A 17,687-nucleotide genomic window follows, 5' to 3' on the forward strand; every position below is an offset into this window, starting at 1 on the left:
AGAGAGGCCAAAAGGGAATATAGGCCACCCGATCACAAACTCTCAAGTGTTATAAAAGAAGAGATCGATCACCTCGGAGAAAAGAGGAATCGTGAGATGGGATGGTATTCCGCAAGCAGCCACAGCGTCGTGGTGGCAAATATGCACGCATTGAGATAGACAACAAATAGCCTATAATATAATTAAAGAGAAGTTTCAGGAAGGTCGCTAATACTTTGAGTAACTTGCAGAAACATATCAAGTAGGAAGTACGCAGTACAGTCAGGCGAGCTAAGATACATGGTGATCTTGACTCTGTTGACAGATAGCTATTTCAGCTATTTCAGCTGTTTCAACTGTTTCAACTGTTTTAGCTGTGGTGGTTTAGGTCTTCTATGCTACGGAGTACATATTCCTTATTTTGCCCTATCATATCATACTATTCCATCAATTATTTTCTATCGAATTTCAATCAAATTGGAAAAAGAAAGATCGACTATAGTCCTGATGTCACGATCCCCGCTTGGGGTAAATGGGTAACTGACTTTACCTCGGTGGATTCACCTCTTGAACTCTTAACCTTTGGTTTCTCCATCACCATGGCGAACCCCTTCAACCGCCGCCCTATTCCCGACTACTTCATCGCCTCTCCCCTAGTTGCGCTACTCTACCCGGTGCACCAGATCTTGCTCCGTCTGCGCGGACCTCCTCGACTCCCTCCGCCAGACACTCAACCAATCCGAGTAGTCTGCATCTCGGACACCCACACCCTCGAATGGCCAGATATACCTGACGGAGACCTTCTCATCCACGCTGGTGACCTCTGCAACGACGGCTCCGCACGCGATATCCAAGCCTCTGTTAACTGGCTCCGAAGCCTTCCCCACCCACATAAAATCGCCATCGGAGGGAACCATGACAGCTACTTCGACGTGCGGTCACGCCTCGATGAGGACCGCATAGACCCATCTTCTACGGGGGGTTCCTTTACTGCTGTCTCCTCCTCAACAGCATCCATCCACTCGCTCCACGAGCTGAACGGTGCCTCCCGCATCGACTGGGGCGACATCCACTACCTCCAACACTCAGCCGTGACCCTCTCGTTCACCGACACCTCCACACCTTCGTCCACAACCCCTCTCACCAGCTCCCGCTCGCGCTCCCTCACAATCTACGGCGCTCCCCAAGTCCCAGCCATCGTCCCCTTCGGTCCCGAGCATGCCTTCACATATCCCCCACACCATGACGCCTGGTCAGGCACCGTCCCCCCAGAAACAGACATCCTCGTCACCCACACTCCACCCCAAGCCCATCTCGATATGTCCCCCGTATATTCCACAGGCTGCCCCAACCTGCTAGCAGAATCATGGCGCGTCCGTCCTATCCTCCACGTCTTCGGCCACGTCCATGAATCCGCAGGCCAGGAACCCATCTTCTGGGATGAGGCCCAACGCGCCTGGGAAAGATTATGTGCTTCGCGCCGCTCGCGTGCGCGTTATAGCCGCGTTTCTTCGCTAGCCGGCTTCCTGCGTGATCTGTTCGATCTATCTGCCTGGGTGGATGCCGCGCGGGTCGTGGGATATGGGATCCTAGGTGTGGTTTGGGCTCATATCTGGGGTGGAGAGAACCTCAATGGTGGGTGGATGGTCAACGCTGCTTGCATGTATCGTGATAGTGGCCGGCTGGGTAACGCGCCGAGGGTTTTTAACCTGTAATCTTCCACCGGTATGTTCGGTACGCATAGCGTTCGCTTTTTGCTTCTTATTTATAATAGCATACATGTTTTGGTGGTTTGCGCTTGGTGAACTGCAACTGTAAATAGAAGCTGAGCGGTTTTAACTATGTCAAAAATGGCGTCTTCTTCGGGTTACATCTTTCGTTTGATCCCAGCCTGGGGAAAATCAAGGCTATTTCTCAGAACATCTTCCATTAGAAAAATCATAAATTATATAATATATATGTTGACGGTTTAATACTAGTAGCAATACCAACATAGTGCCGAGATTGAACATGGGATTCAAAATATATATCTGTAATCTTAGCATCAATTGTCGAAGCTCCAGATGTCTCTAAAAGCACTACAATCCTACAAGAAAAAGAAATACACTTTTCTTCAAAATGAATAATTTGTACACATTGCATGGGTATAGAGATATATATGAACTCAATGGTTACATGTCCAGACGATACCATCCTGCAGACCGACGAGGACAAGCCCAGCAAGCACCAACATGAACAGAAATGAACAACAAATGCGGCCAACGAAACTACAGCTTGGGCTTCTCATTGAACCTCGGCGCCTCCAATGGATCATAAGCACCAAGTCCAAGGGTATCAGATGGCACAACTCCAGAGTGTCCACCCAACAACCCACGGGTGTCAATCAGACTAGGATTGAGCTCCGCAACACTGGTAGCTCCAATCAACCGCATATTCATCTCCATCTCATCCTTGAGCAGCTGCATAGCCCGGTCCACACCATCAAGCCCATAAGCAGACATCGCATACAGGAAAGGACGGCCGATACCGATACCAGTCGCGCCGAGGCAAAGCGCCTTGATGATATCAGTTGCGCGACGCACACCGCCGTCAACGAAGACTTCAATGCGCTTTTCCCAGCCGCGCTCACGGAGCGCAGGCATCACCTCGGCCAACACCTCGATACCTGACCGCGCGGTCTCGAGCTGTCGTCCACCGTGGTTGGACAGCACGACACCGTCACAGCCAGCCTCGACGGCGCGCAGGACGTCCTCGACGCACTGCACGCCCTTCAGCACGATTGGCATGTTTGTGATGGACTTGAACCAGGGGATATCCTTCCACGAGAGGGCGGGGTCGATGAAGGAGGAGATGGCGCGGGCGGCGCCCTGCGAGCGGTCGATGCTATCACCGCCGGATTGGACGTTCGAGCCGGGATCGGAGAACTTGGAGCGCATGTCCTTCTCACGACGACCGAGTTGGGGTGCATCGACGGTGATGAAGAGGCCCTTGCAGCCGCGCTTTTCAGCGTGTTGGACGATCTTGCGTGTGATTTCGCGGTCTTTGTTGACGTAGAGCTGGAGCCATTGTACTTGGTCGCCTTGTTTGGCGTCGATAATCTCGTCGAAGGAGCATGAGGCTAATGTGGGGATCATTTGGACTACGTTGTGTCGGTGGGAAGCTCTGGTGAGCACCACTTCGCCTTCTGGGTGACCTAGTTTGCCGAGCGCCGTGGCGGTAACGTAGAATGGGATAGAGCATTTTGTGCCGAGCATCGTTGTGCTCATGTCGATGTGCTCGACGTCGACGAGAATTCGTGGTCGGAACCAGATCTTGTGGAAGGCTGCGTGGTTCTCGCGCATTGTCTGGTTATTGGTTAGCATAGGTAGATTTAGTGCTTGAGGTATCGATGTCGATATCATGGTAACTTACAATTTCATCATCTGCTCCGCTGGAGTAGTATGCCCACGCCGTCTTCTTCATGACTTGGCGGGCCACCGCCTCAAAGTCCATCAGGTTGTAGCATGCTTCGAGGGAGGGCATGAGGGCAATGCGCTCTTGGCGGCTGGCCTCCTCTGGATCGAATGCCTTTTCTTCCTGCTCGACGGTCGCCATGTCTACTGGCCCCAAGTGTTTCGATGGGTCCAGGAACTTGTCCAGGGTGTCGGGTGGGTGAATTGGTTCGAACTCTTCGGTCGCATCTTTGCCTGCATACTTGAGGATGATCTTTTGACCGCCGGGGTGTTCTGAGGACTGTTAGTGCGCATTCGAGGAGAACGGTAGTAGTGAAGAAACACATACCCGGGAGGAATTCGGTTACATCATAGGCTTTGCCGTGTACAATGACCCAGCACGAGTCTTTGGAATTGTGCTCGGCGACCTTCGCGCCGGTGAGTTTGCCTTCGCTCATGTTGAAAAGGATAAGAGAGTGTAATTTGCAGAAGAGTAGAAGGGAGGAAGTAATTAAAGGAAAAAAGATCTAGTGGACCTCGGGAGAAAGGAGTCCGGGGGAGAAACTTGCGGGGAGGTTCTCGGCCGACTCGTCGGATGAGACGTTGAATGCTCGTCGGATGAGACGTTAAATGCTCCTTGAGTCCGTATATTAATTTGATGTATACCTAAGATGAAGTCCAATGGATTTAAGAGTTGGGGTTAGGATCGTCGTGAGAGCCTCGGTCTGGGTCACGTCTATGTTATCAGCCAGTAGTAACGGACGCATTAGGTATCGGATGTTCCTTTCACACAGTTTCCCGATGTTATTTTTGTGCGACATGCCGCATTCAGAACGTCTAGAAGAGCATAAGTATACACGGCCAATCGAAAACTTCCCTTTTGACAGCCCTACCTACATTCCCCAGTTGCAATGTCGAGGAGATCTTTAGGGAAGGAATAGCGAGCGGCCTGAGGCAGCAACATGTGACATAGTCACATGATCGCTGTCGTCACTGGGCAGAGTACGAGAGTACGGGTATACAAGTATAAGCACACCATGTCATAACACCGTTGTGCAGAAGGCAGTTCCCAAGGTTTTCATCGCTATTAAAAGCTTGTAAGCTGGAAGCTGATTCAAGCCACAATTAAACAACATTACTCGCATTATCAAGTAGTGTAGATCATGAAGAACGATCCTGCATCGGACTTGGCTGACAGCGCCACCGCCGATCGCCTACAAAGCTTCTTCGAAACTTCGTTCTTAGCTCGAAGTTCAAGGGGACTGCAAAACAAGCTGGTTAAATTGGCAGCGCGTATCAGGCACATAAGCCACTTCTACATCGGCATCGATGCAGATGCTATCATCGGGCTTTATTCGGTCTACAAAGTATACGTCTCCCTGCGTCACCGGCGCCTCCGAATATTCTCCTCCCTCCCACACCTCCGCCATTTATCTCCGCCACGGTGGTGGCACAACCCCTCGTTGCCTCGTGGTTGCCGCTGACGTTGAACGGGGAGGGGGTTCGCCTTATGCACTGTCCACAAGTTGTACAATGTGCATGTGGCGTATAATTATTGAATCTGTCTATGGAAGTGTAGATCGAACCGGGGCGCAAAGCGATCGCCACCAATGCTTATTCGATAAAACGGTATTAGAGGACTCATAAATGAGTTTTGTTTGGATCGCCTATCAAAAAGAATACATGGCAAGAATAAAAAACAATACCAACCAGCGGGGGTTTCATCCACAGGCCGGCTGCACCGACAGCCTGACGGCCTCTGTTAGCGGGGAGATAAAGACAATCCTACGAGATCAGGAAGGCGGTTCAGTGATATACATTATTAGCCGAAGGAGACCCATAGTCTCCTGAATTGTGGACATGGATATGCGGCTTGCCATGAAGAGAACGTTCTACCTAGGATTGTACAAGAAGAGTTCACTTCTGATCTTTTGGACCTAGGCATATGGAAATGAATTTTCAACCGTGTCCCGTCAATGTGTGCCTTTCTGTTTCGGCCGTGTCCACTTAGTTGCAGTTCGAGAAAACTTTGACTACGCCGAAGTGGTAACGACATCATTGCGGATACAAAGCCACGCTTTTCCACCGAATGTTCATCTGTTCGAGACATGACGTGTGGGTCATCATTTGAATGGAGAAAATAATTGAAGAGATTTAATAGAATTAATGTGTCATCTGTTTTACTTCAGGCTGAAAGAAGCAACGGTCAAGCCAAAAAAAAAAAGGTTCGCGGGCCCTAGGGGCCTTGGCTCTTGGCTTTGCTTAATTCTAGTAAATTGCAGTATTCCTGTTTTGTTTTCGGACCAACAATCTTGCACAACATATGCGGCCTTATATGTATTACCTATAGCCTAGATAGGGGTTCCCCAGGAAAGAAAAACGTTCTAATCCTAAAAGATCTCAGGCAAGGAGGATAAATTCTCATTCTAGATCGAGTAAGCCACAATGCCGATCCTTTTCCGATCCCTTTAGTATGGCGCTAGTCCTTCCACAGAATTCTCGTCGCCGATAAGTCGGGATGGATACGGCTTCCCGAGTCCCGTTTTGCAACCAGCGCCGAGAAGCACGGGAGTGGCTTGGCGCTTGGACTCGGCACCTGTTTGAGATCGGGTACAACGTCCCAGGTACAAATATAGTTATACTTGTATATAGGGACTCCAACAGTCGTATTTGACATATTGCCGTGTGCGTGCGCAATCCCGCCGATCGGGATGTACCCCATTTGATATCGGCAAGCCTTCTATTATTGGCCGTATTCTTCTCCTTGCCGGGGAAATCTCGTTTATTTTCTCACCCGAAGAAGACACGCACCAGGTACATTTCAATACCCAGAATCCATCTGCGAAGTATTATGTTTGGTCAGTTCCTGTGGATCCATATACCAGGGCAATGTCCACCACACTCAGAGGGCCAATCATGAAATATATGAATCTCAACCAAAAAAAGGATTAAGAAAATAAAAAGAAAGTCCAGTGACATCATCAGGGACGCAAACTACTGGGTGGAGCCCTCTGGAAATGCTTAACATGCCATTATTGATGCATTCGGCTAAAGGGCTCCGCTCGATATCAATATGATTCGTTGGACCAGACTAACGTGGCTGTTGTTATTTACATTTTTTTTAGTTTTATTATTTTCTCCCCCGAAGTTTCGGGCAGAACCTCGTAAGGAGTAGAGACCGGGGGGAAATATTGGACGAATCTCATTACCACATTCGTTAATCTCCGTTGGAGAAAGACATTCAAATATCCCCCTATTCCCCCCCCCGGGGTTCTTACTTTCTCCGCTTGTCTCTATATCTCCAGCCATTCCAGTCATTCCAGTCATTCCACCACCCACGTGCTTACTGGGATCAGTTCATCTTTGGACTTGTATAGATTGGTTATATTTTATATTGTTATCCCCTATTCATTATGGCGCCTAAATATGCTGGCATGTCCGGCAGGCCCTTGGGTTTGACGGTGTCGACCATCGCCACCATGGGTTTCTTGCTTTTCGGTTATGATCGTGAGTATACATTCGATCCATGATCCAAATTCAACGCTAACCATCCGCAGAGGGTGTCATGTCCGGCATTATTGATTCCGATGCCTTCGGAAAGTTCATGCCTATCACTCACAATGATTCCACCATGCAGGCCTTGGTGACTGCCGTCTACGAGCTGGGTTGTCTAGTTGGTGCCATGTACGCCTTGTTCGCTGGTGACAAGCTTGGTCGTCGTCTTATGATTATCCACGGTGCTTGGGTCATGATGATTGGTGTTATTATTCAAATCTGTGCCATCAAGGGTCATGGAGCTACCGCCCAGTTCTTCGTCGGCCGTATCCTCACTGGTATTGGCAACGGAATGAACACCTCGACTATCCCTACGTACCAAGCCGAGTGCTCTCGCTCCTCCAACCGTGGCCTTCTCATCTGTATCGAAGGTGGTATCATCGCCATTGGTACAATGATCGCCTACTGGATTGACTTTGGTGCCTCCTACGGCCCTGACGACCTCACCTGGCGTTTCCCCATCGGCTTCCAGATCGTCTTCGGTGTCATCATTATCATTGGCATGTACTACTTGCCCGACTCGCCTCGCTACCTCATCTCCAAGGGTAAGGTGCACGAGGGTGAGAATGTACTCGCTGCTCTCGGTGGTTACGAAGTCGACTCCCACGAGACCCAGCTCCAGAAGCAACTTGTCATCGAGTCCATCGAGGCTGCCGGTGTTGCCGAGGGTGCTGGTTACTCTGATCTCCTCACTGGTGGCAAGACTCAGCACCTGCGCCGCATGCTTATCGGTTCATCCTCTCAAATCGCCCAGCAGCTGTCTGGTTGCAATGCTGTGATCTACTACCTCCCTGTCCTCCTGAAGAAGTCTCTCGGACAGGATAATTTTATGTCCATGCTCATCGGTGGTATCAACATGATTGTCTACGCTATCTTCGCTACCTTCTCCTGGTTCTTCATTGAGAAGATCGGTCGCCGCAAGCTCTTCATCGGTGGGATGACCGGCCAGATGGTTTCCATGATCATCGTTTTCGGTTGTTTGATCCCTGACCAGACCGGACCTTCCAAGGGTGCCGTCTTCGGTCTGTTCCTCTACATGTCCTTCTTCGGTGCCTCCATCCTGCCCCTCCCCTGGTTGTACCCCGCCGAGATCTCGCCTCTCCGCACTCGTGCCAAGGCCAATGCCGTCTCGACCTGCTCCAACTGGCTGTTCAACTTCACTGTTGTCATGATCACTCCCGTTATGATTGAGAGTATCTCCTGGGGTACCTACCTTTTCTTCGCTGTGATGAACTTTGTCTTCATCCCCCCCCATGATCTTCTTCTACCCCGAGACCGCTGGTCGCAGTCTCGAGGAGATCGATCTCATCTTCGCCAAGGGCTACTGCGAGAACATGAGCTATGTCAAGGCTGCCTACGAACTACCCAAACTCACCGACGAGGAGATTGAGGCCAAGGCTGCCGAATATGGCTTCGAGTCTAGCCGCCGCCAGGGCGATATGGAGAATGCCGGCGAGAAGAGCTCCCCTCGCAGCAACTCCAGCGATGACAAGGATTTCCATGAGGAGACCGAGAACTCCAAGACTATCTCTTAAGCGCTAGCGTTTCAATGAGCCCCGCTAAGCGGTTTCTTAAGTTACCGGCGTGACAGCGCTGTGCGCTGCCATCTCTCACATGTTATGGCTGTGCTGTTCCCTCTGTCCAATGGACGAGTGAACGCCAGATTCTCCTATTTGTTTTTGATTTTGCTTTTGACATTATATACCCATTGTTTCTGGCCCGGTCTGGCCTGGAGGATGACACCTTGGCCCTGATGCCGATGGATTATCCTATCTGTACCATCTAGAATTGAAAGTGCAGTGCTATTTTTTTTGATGACCTTCGAAAATGGTTCCGTCGGACATGGGAATTACTAGCATCATGTACATGCGCTTTATATGATACCAGTCTAGAGAACGAACACATATTCCATTTATCTTATTCTCAATGTAAATTGTATACGTAAATGTTATGATACCCCTGCATGTGCGCTTAACCTGCCTCTCCAGGGTTTTAATAGTGACTCATGCGGGTGCTGCCTTGCATAAGGCTGATAGATTCCCCGAGCAAGGGACCATTCATAGTCATACTTAAAACTATACGGATGTAATAACCCCCCAGAGTAAACCAATCACCAAATGGAGTATTACTTAACTGACAGTTATATAGGTGCACCCCTTTGTCTTTTACATGCATCTTAAATCTCATATTTGAATGTGATATTAACCACTGCAAGATAAAACCAGTCGGGTTTTATAGAAATCCAACTCTTTCTCTCATTTTTCATTTTTTAACTTCTTTTATCCACACGTGCAGTTGACCCCGTGAACAAGGAAGTCGCCATCGGCTGATACCGCCCGCAACTTGCCCGGGTTTTCTTTTCTTTCATTCCTCCTTTACATATCCCTTTGATCTGACCTTGTTTCTATCTCGGTTGTCAAAGAATTTTGACTGTGGATATATAATGCGAATACAAAAACCTGATCCCCGCTTCCTCAACCTCGGGGAAACATGAGTTCAAGTCTTGAAGCTAAGATCGTTGTGCTTGGAGCACAGGGTAGGAGGACCCGGTGATCTATATTGGAAACTCAACTAAACACTAACCTTAATTACTAGGGGTGGGAAAGACTGCGCTCGTGGAGAGATATTGTACAAACACCTTCAACCCCGCAGCGGCTTCAACCATCGGCGCGTCGTTCGTGACAAAGCGCGTCCTCGATTCCACGTCCGATACCATAGTCAGACTACAGATATGGGACACAGCTGGACAGGAGAGATTCCGCAGCATGTCGAGACTTTATTACAGAGGAGCCCAAGCAGTGCTCCTGTGCTATGATGTCAGTGCATCCCCACACTTTCCCCTCTTTCTCTCTGCGTACACATTTGCCTATACATGCACCAACCTACAGCACAATAAACCTACTGATACTAAATACCTACACAGATCACCGACCAAAACAGCTTCCAAGAAATGGCCGGCTGGCTCCGCGAACTCCGCAAAAATATCACACCCAGCGACGATGGCACAGACTCACTCATAATCCACGTCGTAGGTACAAAGTCCGACATTGTCGCCGATGACCCCTCCCGCCGCCGAGTTCCCTTCGAGCGCACAATCGCCTACGTTGCGGAACAGCTCTACCCAACCCAAGCCTCCACTCCACCACCAACCGCAAGCATGGGCGGACTAGGCTTTGGGACATCTGTGTTTGGCGGTACTAGTGGCGGTAGCAATGCCAGCGCCAGCGCCGCAGCACTCTCATCAAATGCCCTACAGAGTCCGGACTCAAAGCGCAGTTCGGCGTTCTGGGGACAGGATATTGGGTGGGATTGCTGTCATGAGATTAGCGCGCGGGATGGCGAGGGAATCGATGAGGTTTTCCGCGTTATCACGCGTAAGCTGGTTGAGCAGCGCAATCGGCGGGATACTGAGCTAGCGTTGTCGATTGGCAGTGTCTCCATAGCGAATGGGGTTGCCGGACCGTTTAGTCCGGGGGTTGTGGAGGGGACCGGGAGTTTCCGGCTTGGTCATGGCGATAAGAGGAGGAGTTGGATGGGTTTGGCGGCAGCTGTTGATGTTGAGGGTACTGAGCAGGAGAGGATTATGCGTGCGTCGCGCAATAAGGGGCGCTGTTGTTGATTGGTTTTGGGGGGGGGGTTGGATTCTCTGCTTTTTCTTGCATTTGAGCTAGCGTTTTGTACTGTTTACCGTTTGATTATGGGTGTACGGGTTAGAATAGTGTAGTTAAGATTTGGGTTAGGACTTGTTTTTCCGATCATATGCATGAAGGTACTTTTCGTTCAATTAGCCCTCGCAGGATTTCCAACAGGATCAGTATTATACGCCACATCCAACAGCATATATCGGATGTGGGGACGGTGGATCCGATCTTCGGAGATGTCCACTGATTTACTCTATATTCTTATGATTCAATAAAGATGTGTTATTTATAATTAGTACCCGGCTGATAATACTAGATCGGGCTTCAGCCTCAATGGTCAAACCCCCTCATCTCGCTTATAACGGAGAATTCCAACGACTTCCTGATTGGCCGGCAAATCAAAGAGAAATTGTCCAGGTGGACTGTGCTGTTGCTATCAGAAAGTACCTGTCGATTTCAATAGAGTCCGGATGTCCACGTCACAGCCTTAGGCCAATGACACTTTTCTTTTTTCTTTTGCCAAGGTCCCTTTGCTGGGCATTTCTTCGTTCCTTTCTTATCTCCAATTCTCCAATCTTTTTGTTTGACATCAAATCTCAGTCTACCACGTTACTACCTAGGTAGAGCTTTTGATCCCGAGACCCACCGCTCGAATTCTAACCCCTCAGTTTTATATATCCTAAATCCCATCTGACTCACTATGTCGGGGGTGGAGGTGATCGCGGTCGTAGCCTGTGTGGCAGCTAGTAAGACCATCCCCTATCATGATATCAATAGATGACATTAACAACCCCAAATCGGCAAACAGTTGTCTCCGCCTACAATGACGGATCGCGTATGTACACTGCCATTAGGAAGAAGTATCATGAGCGCCAGTCCACTCGGGAACTAGAACGGTCGCTCGCACTCGGCCGCACCGAAATTCAGTATCGGTTTGATCAACACTACCAAGAGCTTGGGCAGCGATGGGAGATAGGCGACGCGATCGCTCGTGAGCAGATGAAGGATATCATCATCACACTGCAGGGGGCGTTGCTGAGACACCTCCGCGAGGCACAGGAGCGGGGGACGACTCTGGATCTGAACGCATTGCAGCTAGAGTCCGACCAGGGCCGCGTTCGCACGCTCACCATTTTGGGAGAACTGTATCAACGTCTCTCGAGGCCGTCGCACGTTCCGCCGTCTTTTTCGATGTTCATCGACCCAAACTATCACAGGGTGCATCCGCAGGCTGGTGGATATTCCTCTCATAGTCCGGACGGATACTTGCCATCCCATCCGTCGGAGATGCGGTACCTTTCTGGCGGATATCCCATATCACCAGGCAGTTACACGACAGGCCGGGTTCAAACACTGGATACACTGGGGTCACCGAGAGAGTATCTGGTTCCGAATCCAAGACCGAGCAGACGATCTTCGGGCTTTGGGTTGATTATGGGCGACTTGTTCCATCCCCGCTCCGCTCGCGGGAGTACACGATCGCCAGCGCCCGAGTCTGGGTACAACCTACCCACAGGACACGACGCAGACTCGCCGTCGACGTCGGACCCGATTCCCAAATTCGATGTCAGACCGCCGCCAAGACCCAATTTGCAAATAAACGCGATACCTGACGACCACGACATCGTTTCGGGGAACCCGTGGAAAGACTCCGACTCCGACATCTTCAACCGTGCTCGGATGACAGAAGAAGAAAACCCTCACCTCTCGCCCATATCCCCATCCACGCAAACCCGCCGCGGTTCCCTCTCCGCAGCCTCAACCGCCTCCACAGACTCAACCCCGTCAAACCCCTCTACGCACAGCAGCACCGAGTTAACCCGACCCCTCTGGCCACCCAGCAAATCGAACAGCTACTTGGGCTTCTGCAAAGGCGCTTGGAAAGTGCACACCGGATTCCGAGGATTCAAAGTCTACACTGAACCCGGATCAGGCTATTATACGCAACAGTCGTGGCTACGGTGCGAGCACTGCGCGTTTGAAGCACCCATGGCCCCGAGGAGTTCCATCCGCAACCCGCAGTTCGAAGGAAGCGTTCGGACGCACAAAGCCAGCGGTGTTCGGTATCGATTCGGGTTCTTGGCTAAATCACATGTGCACTGTAAGCGAGATTCGGCGTTGCATTTTGCTCCCAATACTCCCCGCGGCGCGTTTTGTTGTGTCTTTTGCTGTGCGATGACACATGGCTCGACGCAGGTTTATGGAAACTTAGATACCTTTATGGTACATCTGGCGGAACAGCATTCGATGGTTGAGAGGGGGACGTTGGCGGTTTTGCCTAGTATGCGGCGTGTTGTTGGTCGAGTAGCGCCTGATTCCGAGGAATTTGACGTGAATATTTTGCCGATGCGCGGCTGATATCTTGGATCTTGGCTTTTTGTCTTGGGGTTGTGGGCTCATTATATGGGGGTGATTGTCTTAGGTTTTGGACGGGACTAATAGGCGTTGGTCATACCCGTTTTGGATTTCGGGAATATGAAAAATTGATCTGCAGTCAAAAAAAGGTCCTTGCATGGAATGTGTATCATGTATAGGGTCCAATAGAGAAATTGTTTCAGGAAGTTCTCTGGTGGATCAAGGTTGACATATCAGGGTCTAAGTATGGAGTAGAATCATATCACCAACCCCCGAGGCTTATACACAAGCCATTATGTACCCCCTGAAGTGAGATAATAAAAAAAAAATTAAACTAGAGCAGATTGGCCGATAGGCCGAGAACTTTAAGTTTGACCAATCAGAATACCCCAAATCACCCATATGCCCCCCCAAAAGTCTCGAAATGACCGAGAATGGATCAGAAACAGAAATCAAAATGTCCACTCTCCCAAGTGAGGAAAGCGCCGACTTCGATTTGTCCTTTTTTTCTTCTTAATTTCACCCTTAGGGAAAAAAAAGCACACTCTCTCTTTGGTCTCTCTTTCCATTCCTTCTCGAAGTCACCCCTTGATTCGGCACTTTCGTCATCTCGCGTTCAGAGTCGCGAGTGAGTTTGATCCCCCCGGCCTCCACATGGGGCGCTGCCTATTACTTTCCTAAGATTGCGTGTCCTAAGACGCTGGCCTCTTCTCCTCTCACACTCATCCCCACCCCCCCTTTAACACCCTTTCCCCGAATCCCCAGAATCGCGTTATGCGATGAGGTTGTCACTCCGTGTCGGTGCTGCTGCGGCACTCATCATCCTGACTCTCGTCCTGGTCAATCGCAGTATTAAGACCAAGGGTGAATCAATCCAGGATATATGGCACTTCGATACGGGCTCTTTCCGCACAGCCCTCAGACCAAAGCCCAAACAGGATACGACCTCTCAACGGAAATGGCGGATTGCATCGGATAGTAAACCCGCTTTGCTTTACCAGACCACCGACATCACAGTCCCCAACCAGGGTGCCATTGTGATGGGCAAGCGCAAGGAGGAAGATACTGCCTGGGTGGCGGCAGAGCTAGCAGAGTGAGTGTAACTCGATTGTGTTTGCAGTAGACAGCGCTAATTGAATCTCTCTCTCCAGATGGCGCAGTGTGATTTACACCGTCGACGATACCAATGTCCCGACACACACCCCGAAGAACAAGGGTCGCGAGGCTCTCCCCTACCTCCAATACCTGATCGACCACTACGACGACCTTCCAGAGGTGGTGGTCTTCCTCCACAGTCACCGCGACGGCCTAATCGCTGGTTGGCACATCGACACTATGGATTACAGCAATGTGGACTCGGTGCGCGCGCTGCAGAGAGATTTCGTGCAACAGTCAGGCTTTGTCAACTTGCGTTGCCAATTGAGCCCAGGATGTCCCTCCGCCATCCAACCATTCCGCCAACCCTCAAACCTCGAAAGCCCAGGCGAGGCTCATTACGCTGCGGCATGGAAAGAGCTATTCCCCAATAGGCCTGTTCCCAACGAAATCGCCGCCCCGTGCTGCTCCCAATTTGCCGTTTCCAGAGACCAGATTCTCCAGCGCCCCCATAGCGATTACCAGCGCATGTACGACTGGGTGATGAACAACGACCTGTCGGACGAGGCTACCGCGAATATTATGGAGTACTCATGGCACATCATTTTCGGCAAGGAGCCTGTTTTGTAAGTTGTCTCCTGCAATTGTATTATTTCTCCGCTAACACGTTTGGTTGCAGCTGCCCTGATTTGTACCAATGCTACGGAGACGTCTACGGCGAAGAAGTCATTTTCACCTACTGATCATTTCAAGTCATTCCTCTTATGCCTACAAGGGCCAGTAGCTCTTGTATTTCAGGAATACGTTTCTTTATTACCCGGCACTTCCCGGAACTCCCCAAGGGGGGAATACCATGGCTACTGGGAAGACACAGTGCCAATGCCACATGATGACCTGCTTCGATGTCAATTTTTTTTTTCCTTTCTCAATCAGAAGCAAATGTACAAAGACTCAAATGTGCCGAGCTATCACAGTGATATCATCTGTCTCGCCTCGAGTTGCGCGTCTAACTCAAGAGCATGAGACATTCCTTTCGTGCTACGGCACCCATGTATATTTTATTTGATTCGAATCTTATTCCCGTTCAATCATATACAGTGTATATACGTAGCTACCCTGTAACTCCCTCTACCTTCCCATCCCGCAGAACCATCTCCCTCGCTACCTCATCCCACCGATACATCCCCCCACTACCAACATTATAATGATAATAATTATTCGTCCCACCAGGAACAACAGCCCGTCGAAAGGTAATATTGATCCGTCCCCTCGTCATCTCCCCCTTCCCCTTCCGCTTGGGAATACTATGTAACCAATTCGACTGCGTCGCCCCACGCATAATAATCATATCGCCTGACCCAAGACTCATCTTAATCTGCTGCAGTGGCACCGTAACAGGCCTGGATCCAGGAGAGACGGTATTCAAGGTTCCACCCCGAACTGTACCACTCCGCGTCACACCGGCACCACCCGGAACGGACATTGCATGTGCAGCACCAGACACGCATCCACCCGCCGTCCGGTTCACATTACCTCCGGGCACGAAAGGCTTATGCTTCAATAGGAAATCCCGTTCGCTGCCGAGAGATAGTGAGGCGATGTTCGGATCGGGGCCGAGGAAGCGTTCGTCATCTGAGTGGAATGCGATGCTGTCGTCGCCGCTGGCGTAGTAATTTACTAGGCAGAAATTGTAGCCGGGGGTTTGAGTATCTGCGGCTGCAGATGCGGTTGCATTCGCTGCTTCGACTTGTTTCCGTAGGAGATCGAGACATGCTGGTATTGGACGTGGGGTGCACTGGTATTTTGTTTTCCGGATTGGTGTTTTGGTCTTTGTTTCTAGTAGAACGAGACTGTTCGGATCGTTGCCTTGTTGGATGAATGTTGATGTCTCATCGACTCCGAAGACGGTTGTCCATCGTGGTGTGTTGATTTGCGTTTCGATGTCGCCGCGTCGTGCTGTGTACTGGACGCGGTAGAAAGGGAGTTCGTGACGGAGAAATTTGAATAGCTCGTTTGCTGTTGGACGGGGGATGTAGGGCTGGAAGTAGAGGAGGTCAAGTTGCGGTTGGTTGTTTATTTCGCGAGGTGAGGTTGCTGGTGTTGCGTGTTCTAGGCCTACTTTGACGTGGGAGGGGAGTTGGGCGATTGAGATTGAGATTGGGTAGCTTGGGTGTTGGCTTGGGGGTTTGGCTTCTTCGATTGGGATATTGTTTGTCTCTGCGGCTGAGATGGTGGACTCGGTGGGTTCGGTTTTAGGACGTTTTGGCGGGGTGGCTGATGGTTTGAAGAATGCATCGATTGTGCGTTTTGCCATGGTGGAATAGACCTCAGGGTGTTAAGCATTGGTGATCGTAATTGAGGCAGTATGTTCACGCGCCACGCGACTTGGAGAGTTTATGGTGATGTCATTTCGAAACCGATCTATACTTTCCCGATCTATACATCCCGATCTGGCTTGGCATACATTTTGCAGCATTGCAGCTTGCCATGGCATTCACAGAGTCACTCAAGATAGCTTTCTCGGGAAATATAACTACTGCTGGAATCCCTCAGTCTCGGCAATCTTAATCACATATTTCACCGCAGATGCCTTGCCAGCCTCCAGATCTTTCAATGCGCCCTCGAGACCTCCCAGTCCGCCTTTTCTCACTTCATATGGGTGACCCGAGAACCAAGCCTGGGCCAGATCTTGACCGATGAATTGGAAAAGAGCAGCCCCAAACTCCTTATCACCAAGAGCCTGGCCCTCGGCAGGGGGCATATGAACAGACGCAACCGCAGTTCGAAGGATACTAATATGGTCCGGAATGTTATCAACTACCGTGGGTAAAACGACTGCGATCTTCCCAGGTTTATCGAGAGTAGCACCGAGATTCTGATAGCCTCCCTTCTCAGACACGGCATCGTAGGCGTGGTGAATGGGTGTATGCTTGCTAGCAGCCGTGATCCCCTCGTGGACGGCGTCATCGCCTTGGCGATAATCGACGATCGTGTCTCCTTTTTCTCTGCTAATCAACGTCTCGACGAAGGAAGCACCTTTGCCCGCGACAGCGATGATAGGGTGGATGTTCGATAGCTTAGCGAACTTGATCGCAAATGCGCCAACCGCCGTGGCACCGCCGTACACAACCAGTGGAGTGGGTTTATCAGCAGGAGTCCAAGGCAGAGGCAGCTTCAGCTGTTAATATAGACCCAGTGCAGCAGTCATCGCAGCGAGGGGTACGGTAGCAGCCTCTGGTCAATATGTTTAGTTTCATCCCTGTAGTATTTGAGTAGGAGATATGACATACCTTCAAAGCTGGTCTTCTCGGTGAGATGGAATGTTGAGTATTCCCATGCAATGGCATATTCGGCATAACTTCCATGCGGGCTGCCCAGCTCATGCAATGCGGCCACTTTGTCTCCCTTACGGAAGCTACGGACTTCTTCTCCAACTGCCCCCACATAACCTGCGATATCGTCTCCCTGGTTTATGACAATGTCTGGTTGCCATCTGGGGCGTTTCCAGTCCTTCGGGTTGGTACCTGACACCACTACCCGAATGAGCACCTGGCTGGGTTTGGGGGTGGGGATTTCAACATCGTGGATGATGACCGAAACGGTCTTGTCGATAATGGCTTCTTTCATTTTG

General features: G+C 50.4%; 8 protein-coding genes across 8 annotated transcripts; 5 read left to right on the plus strand and 3 right to left on the minus strand.

The window, feature by feature from the left end:
- Nucleotides 1-578: 578 nt before the first annotated feature.
- Nucleotides 579-1,694, plus strand: N7447_001317 (metallophosphatase domain-containing protein; the record flags this gene model as incomplete). The annotated part of the gene is made up of 1 exon (XM_057225593.1): nt 579-1,694. The coding sequence occupies one exon, from the start codon at nt 579-581 to the stop codon at nt 1,692-1,694; it is 1,116 nt and encodes a 371-aa protein (XP_057089609.1).
- Nucleotides 1,695-2,246: 552 nt separating this feature from the next.
- On the minus strand, nt 2,247-3,868 carry N7447_001318 (L-lactate dehydrogenase (cytochrome); the record flags this gene model as incomplete). The annotated part of the gene is made up of 3 exons (XM_057225594.1): nt 2,247-3,323; nt 3,391-3,704; nt 3,760-3,868. The coding sequence occupies 3 exons, from the start codon at nt 3,866-3,868 to the stop codon at nt 2,247-2,249; spliced, it is 1,500 nt and encodes a 499-aa protein (XP_057089610.1).
- Nucleotides 3,869-6,823: 2,955 nt separating this feature from the next.
- N7447_001319 (putative MFS monosaccharide transporter) lies at nt 6,824-8,500 on the plus strand (the record flags this gene model as incomplete). The annotated part of the gene is made up of 3 exons (XM_057225595.1): nt 6,824-6,917; nt 6,968-8,190; nt 8,240-8,500. 3 exons carry the CDS (start codon nt 6,824-6,826, stop codon nt 8,498-8,500), a joined length of 1,578 nt encoding a protein of 525 aa, XP_057089611.1.
- A 955-nt stretch (nt 8,501-9,455) lies between these two features.
- N7447_001320 (Rab family GTPase) lies at nt 9,456-10,584 on the plus strand (the record flags this gene model as incomplete). Its single annotated transcript, XM_057225596.1, has 3 exons — nt 9,456-9,501; nt 9,561-9,781; nt 9,889-10,584. 3 exons carry the CDS (start codon nt 9,456-9,458, stop codon nt 10,582-10,584), a joined length of 963 nt encoding a protein of 320 aa, XP_057089612.1.
- A 799-nt stretch (nt 10,585-11,383) lies between these two features.
- Nucleotides 11,384-12,964, plus strand: N7447_001321 (uncharacterized protein; the record flags this gene model as incomplete). Its single annotated transcript, XM_057225597.1, has 1 exon — nt 11,384-12,964. The coding sequence occupies one exon, from the start codon at nt 11,384-11,386 to the stop codon at nt 12,962-12,964; it is 1,581 nt and encodes a 526-aa protein (XP_057089613.1).
- A 776-nt stretch (nt 12,965-13,740) lies between these two features.
- Nucleotides 13,741-14,799, plus strand: N7447_001322 (DUF3431 domain-containing protein; the record flags this gene model as incomplete). The annotated part of the gene is made up of 3 exons (XM_057225598.1): nt 13,741-14,054; nt 14,113-14,682; nt 14,736-14,799. The coding sequence occupies 3 exons, from the start codon at nt 13,741-13,743 to the stop codon at nt 14,797-14,799; spliced, it is 948 nt and encodes a 315-aa protein (XP_057089614.1).
- Nucleotides 14,800-15,167: 368 nt separating this feature from the next.
- Nucleotides 15,168-16,370, minus strand: N7447_001323 (alpha-ketoglutarate-dependent dioxygenase AlkB family protein; the record flags this gene model as incomplete). The annotated part of the gene is made up of 1 exon (XM_057225599.1): nt 15,168-16,370. The coding sequence occupies one exon, from the start codon at nt 16,368-16,370 to the stop codon at nt 15,168-15,170; it is 1,203 nt and encodes a 400-aa protein (XP_057089615.1).
- Nucleotides 16,371-16,589: 219 nt separating this feature from the next.
- N7447_001324 (zinc-binding alcohol dehydrogenase family protein) lies at nt 16,590-17,683 on the minus strand (the record flags this gene model as incomplete). Its single annotated transcript, XM_057225600.1, has 3 exons — nt 16,590-17,234; nt 17,280-17,290; nt 17,347-17,683. The coding sequence occupies 3 exons, from the start codon at nt 17,681-17,683 to the stop codon at nt 16,590-16,592; spliced, it is 993 nt and encodes a 330-aa protein (XP_057089616.1).
- Nucleotides 17,684-17,687: the final 4 nt, after the last annotated feature.

Source organism: Penicillium robsamsonii (assembly GCF_028829455.1).
Source record: "Penicillium robsamsonii strain IBT 29466 chromosome Unknown utg000001l_segment0_segment0, whole genome shotgun sequence".
Lineage (NCBI taxonomy): Eukaryota > Fungi > Ascomycota > Eurotiomycetes > Eurotiales > Aspergillaceae > Penicillium > Penicillium robsamsonii.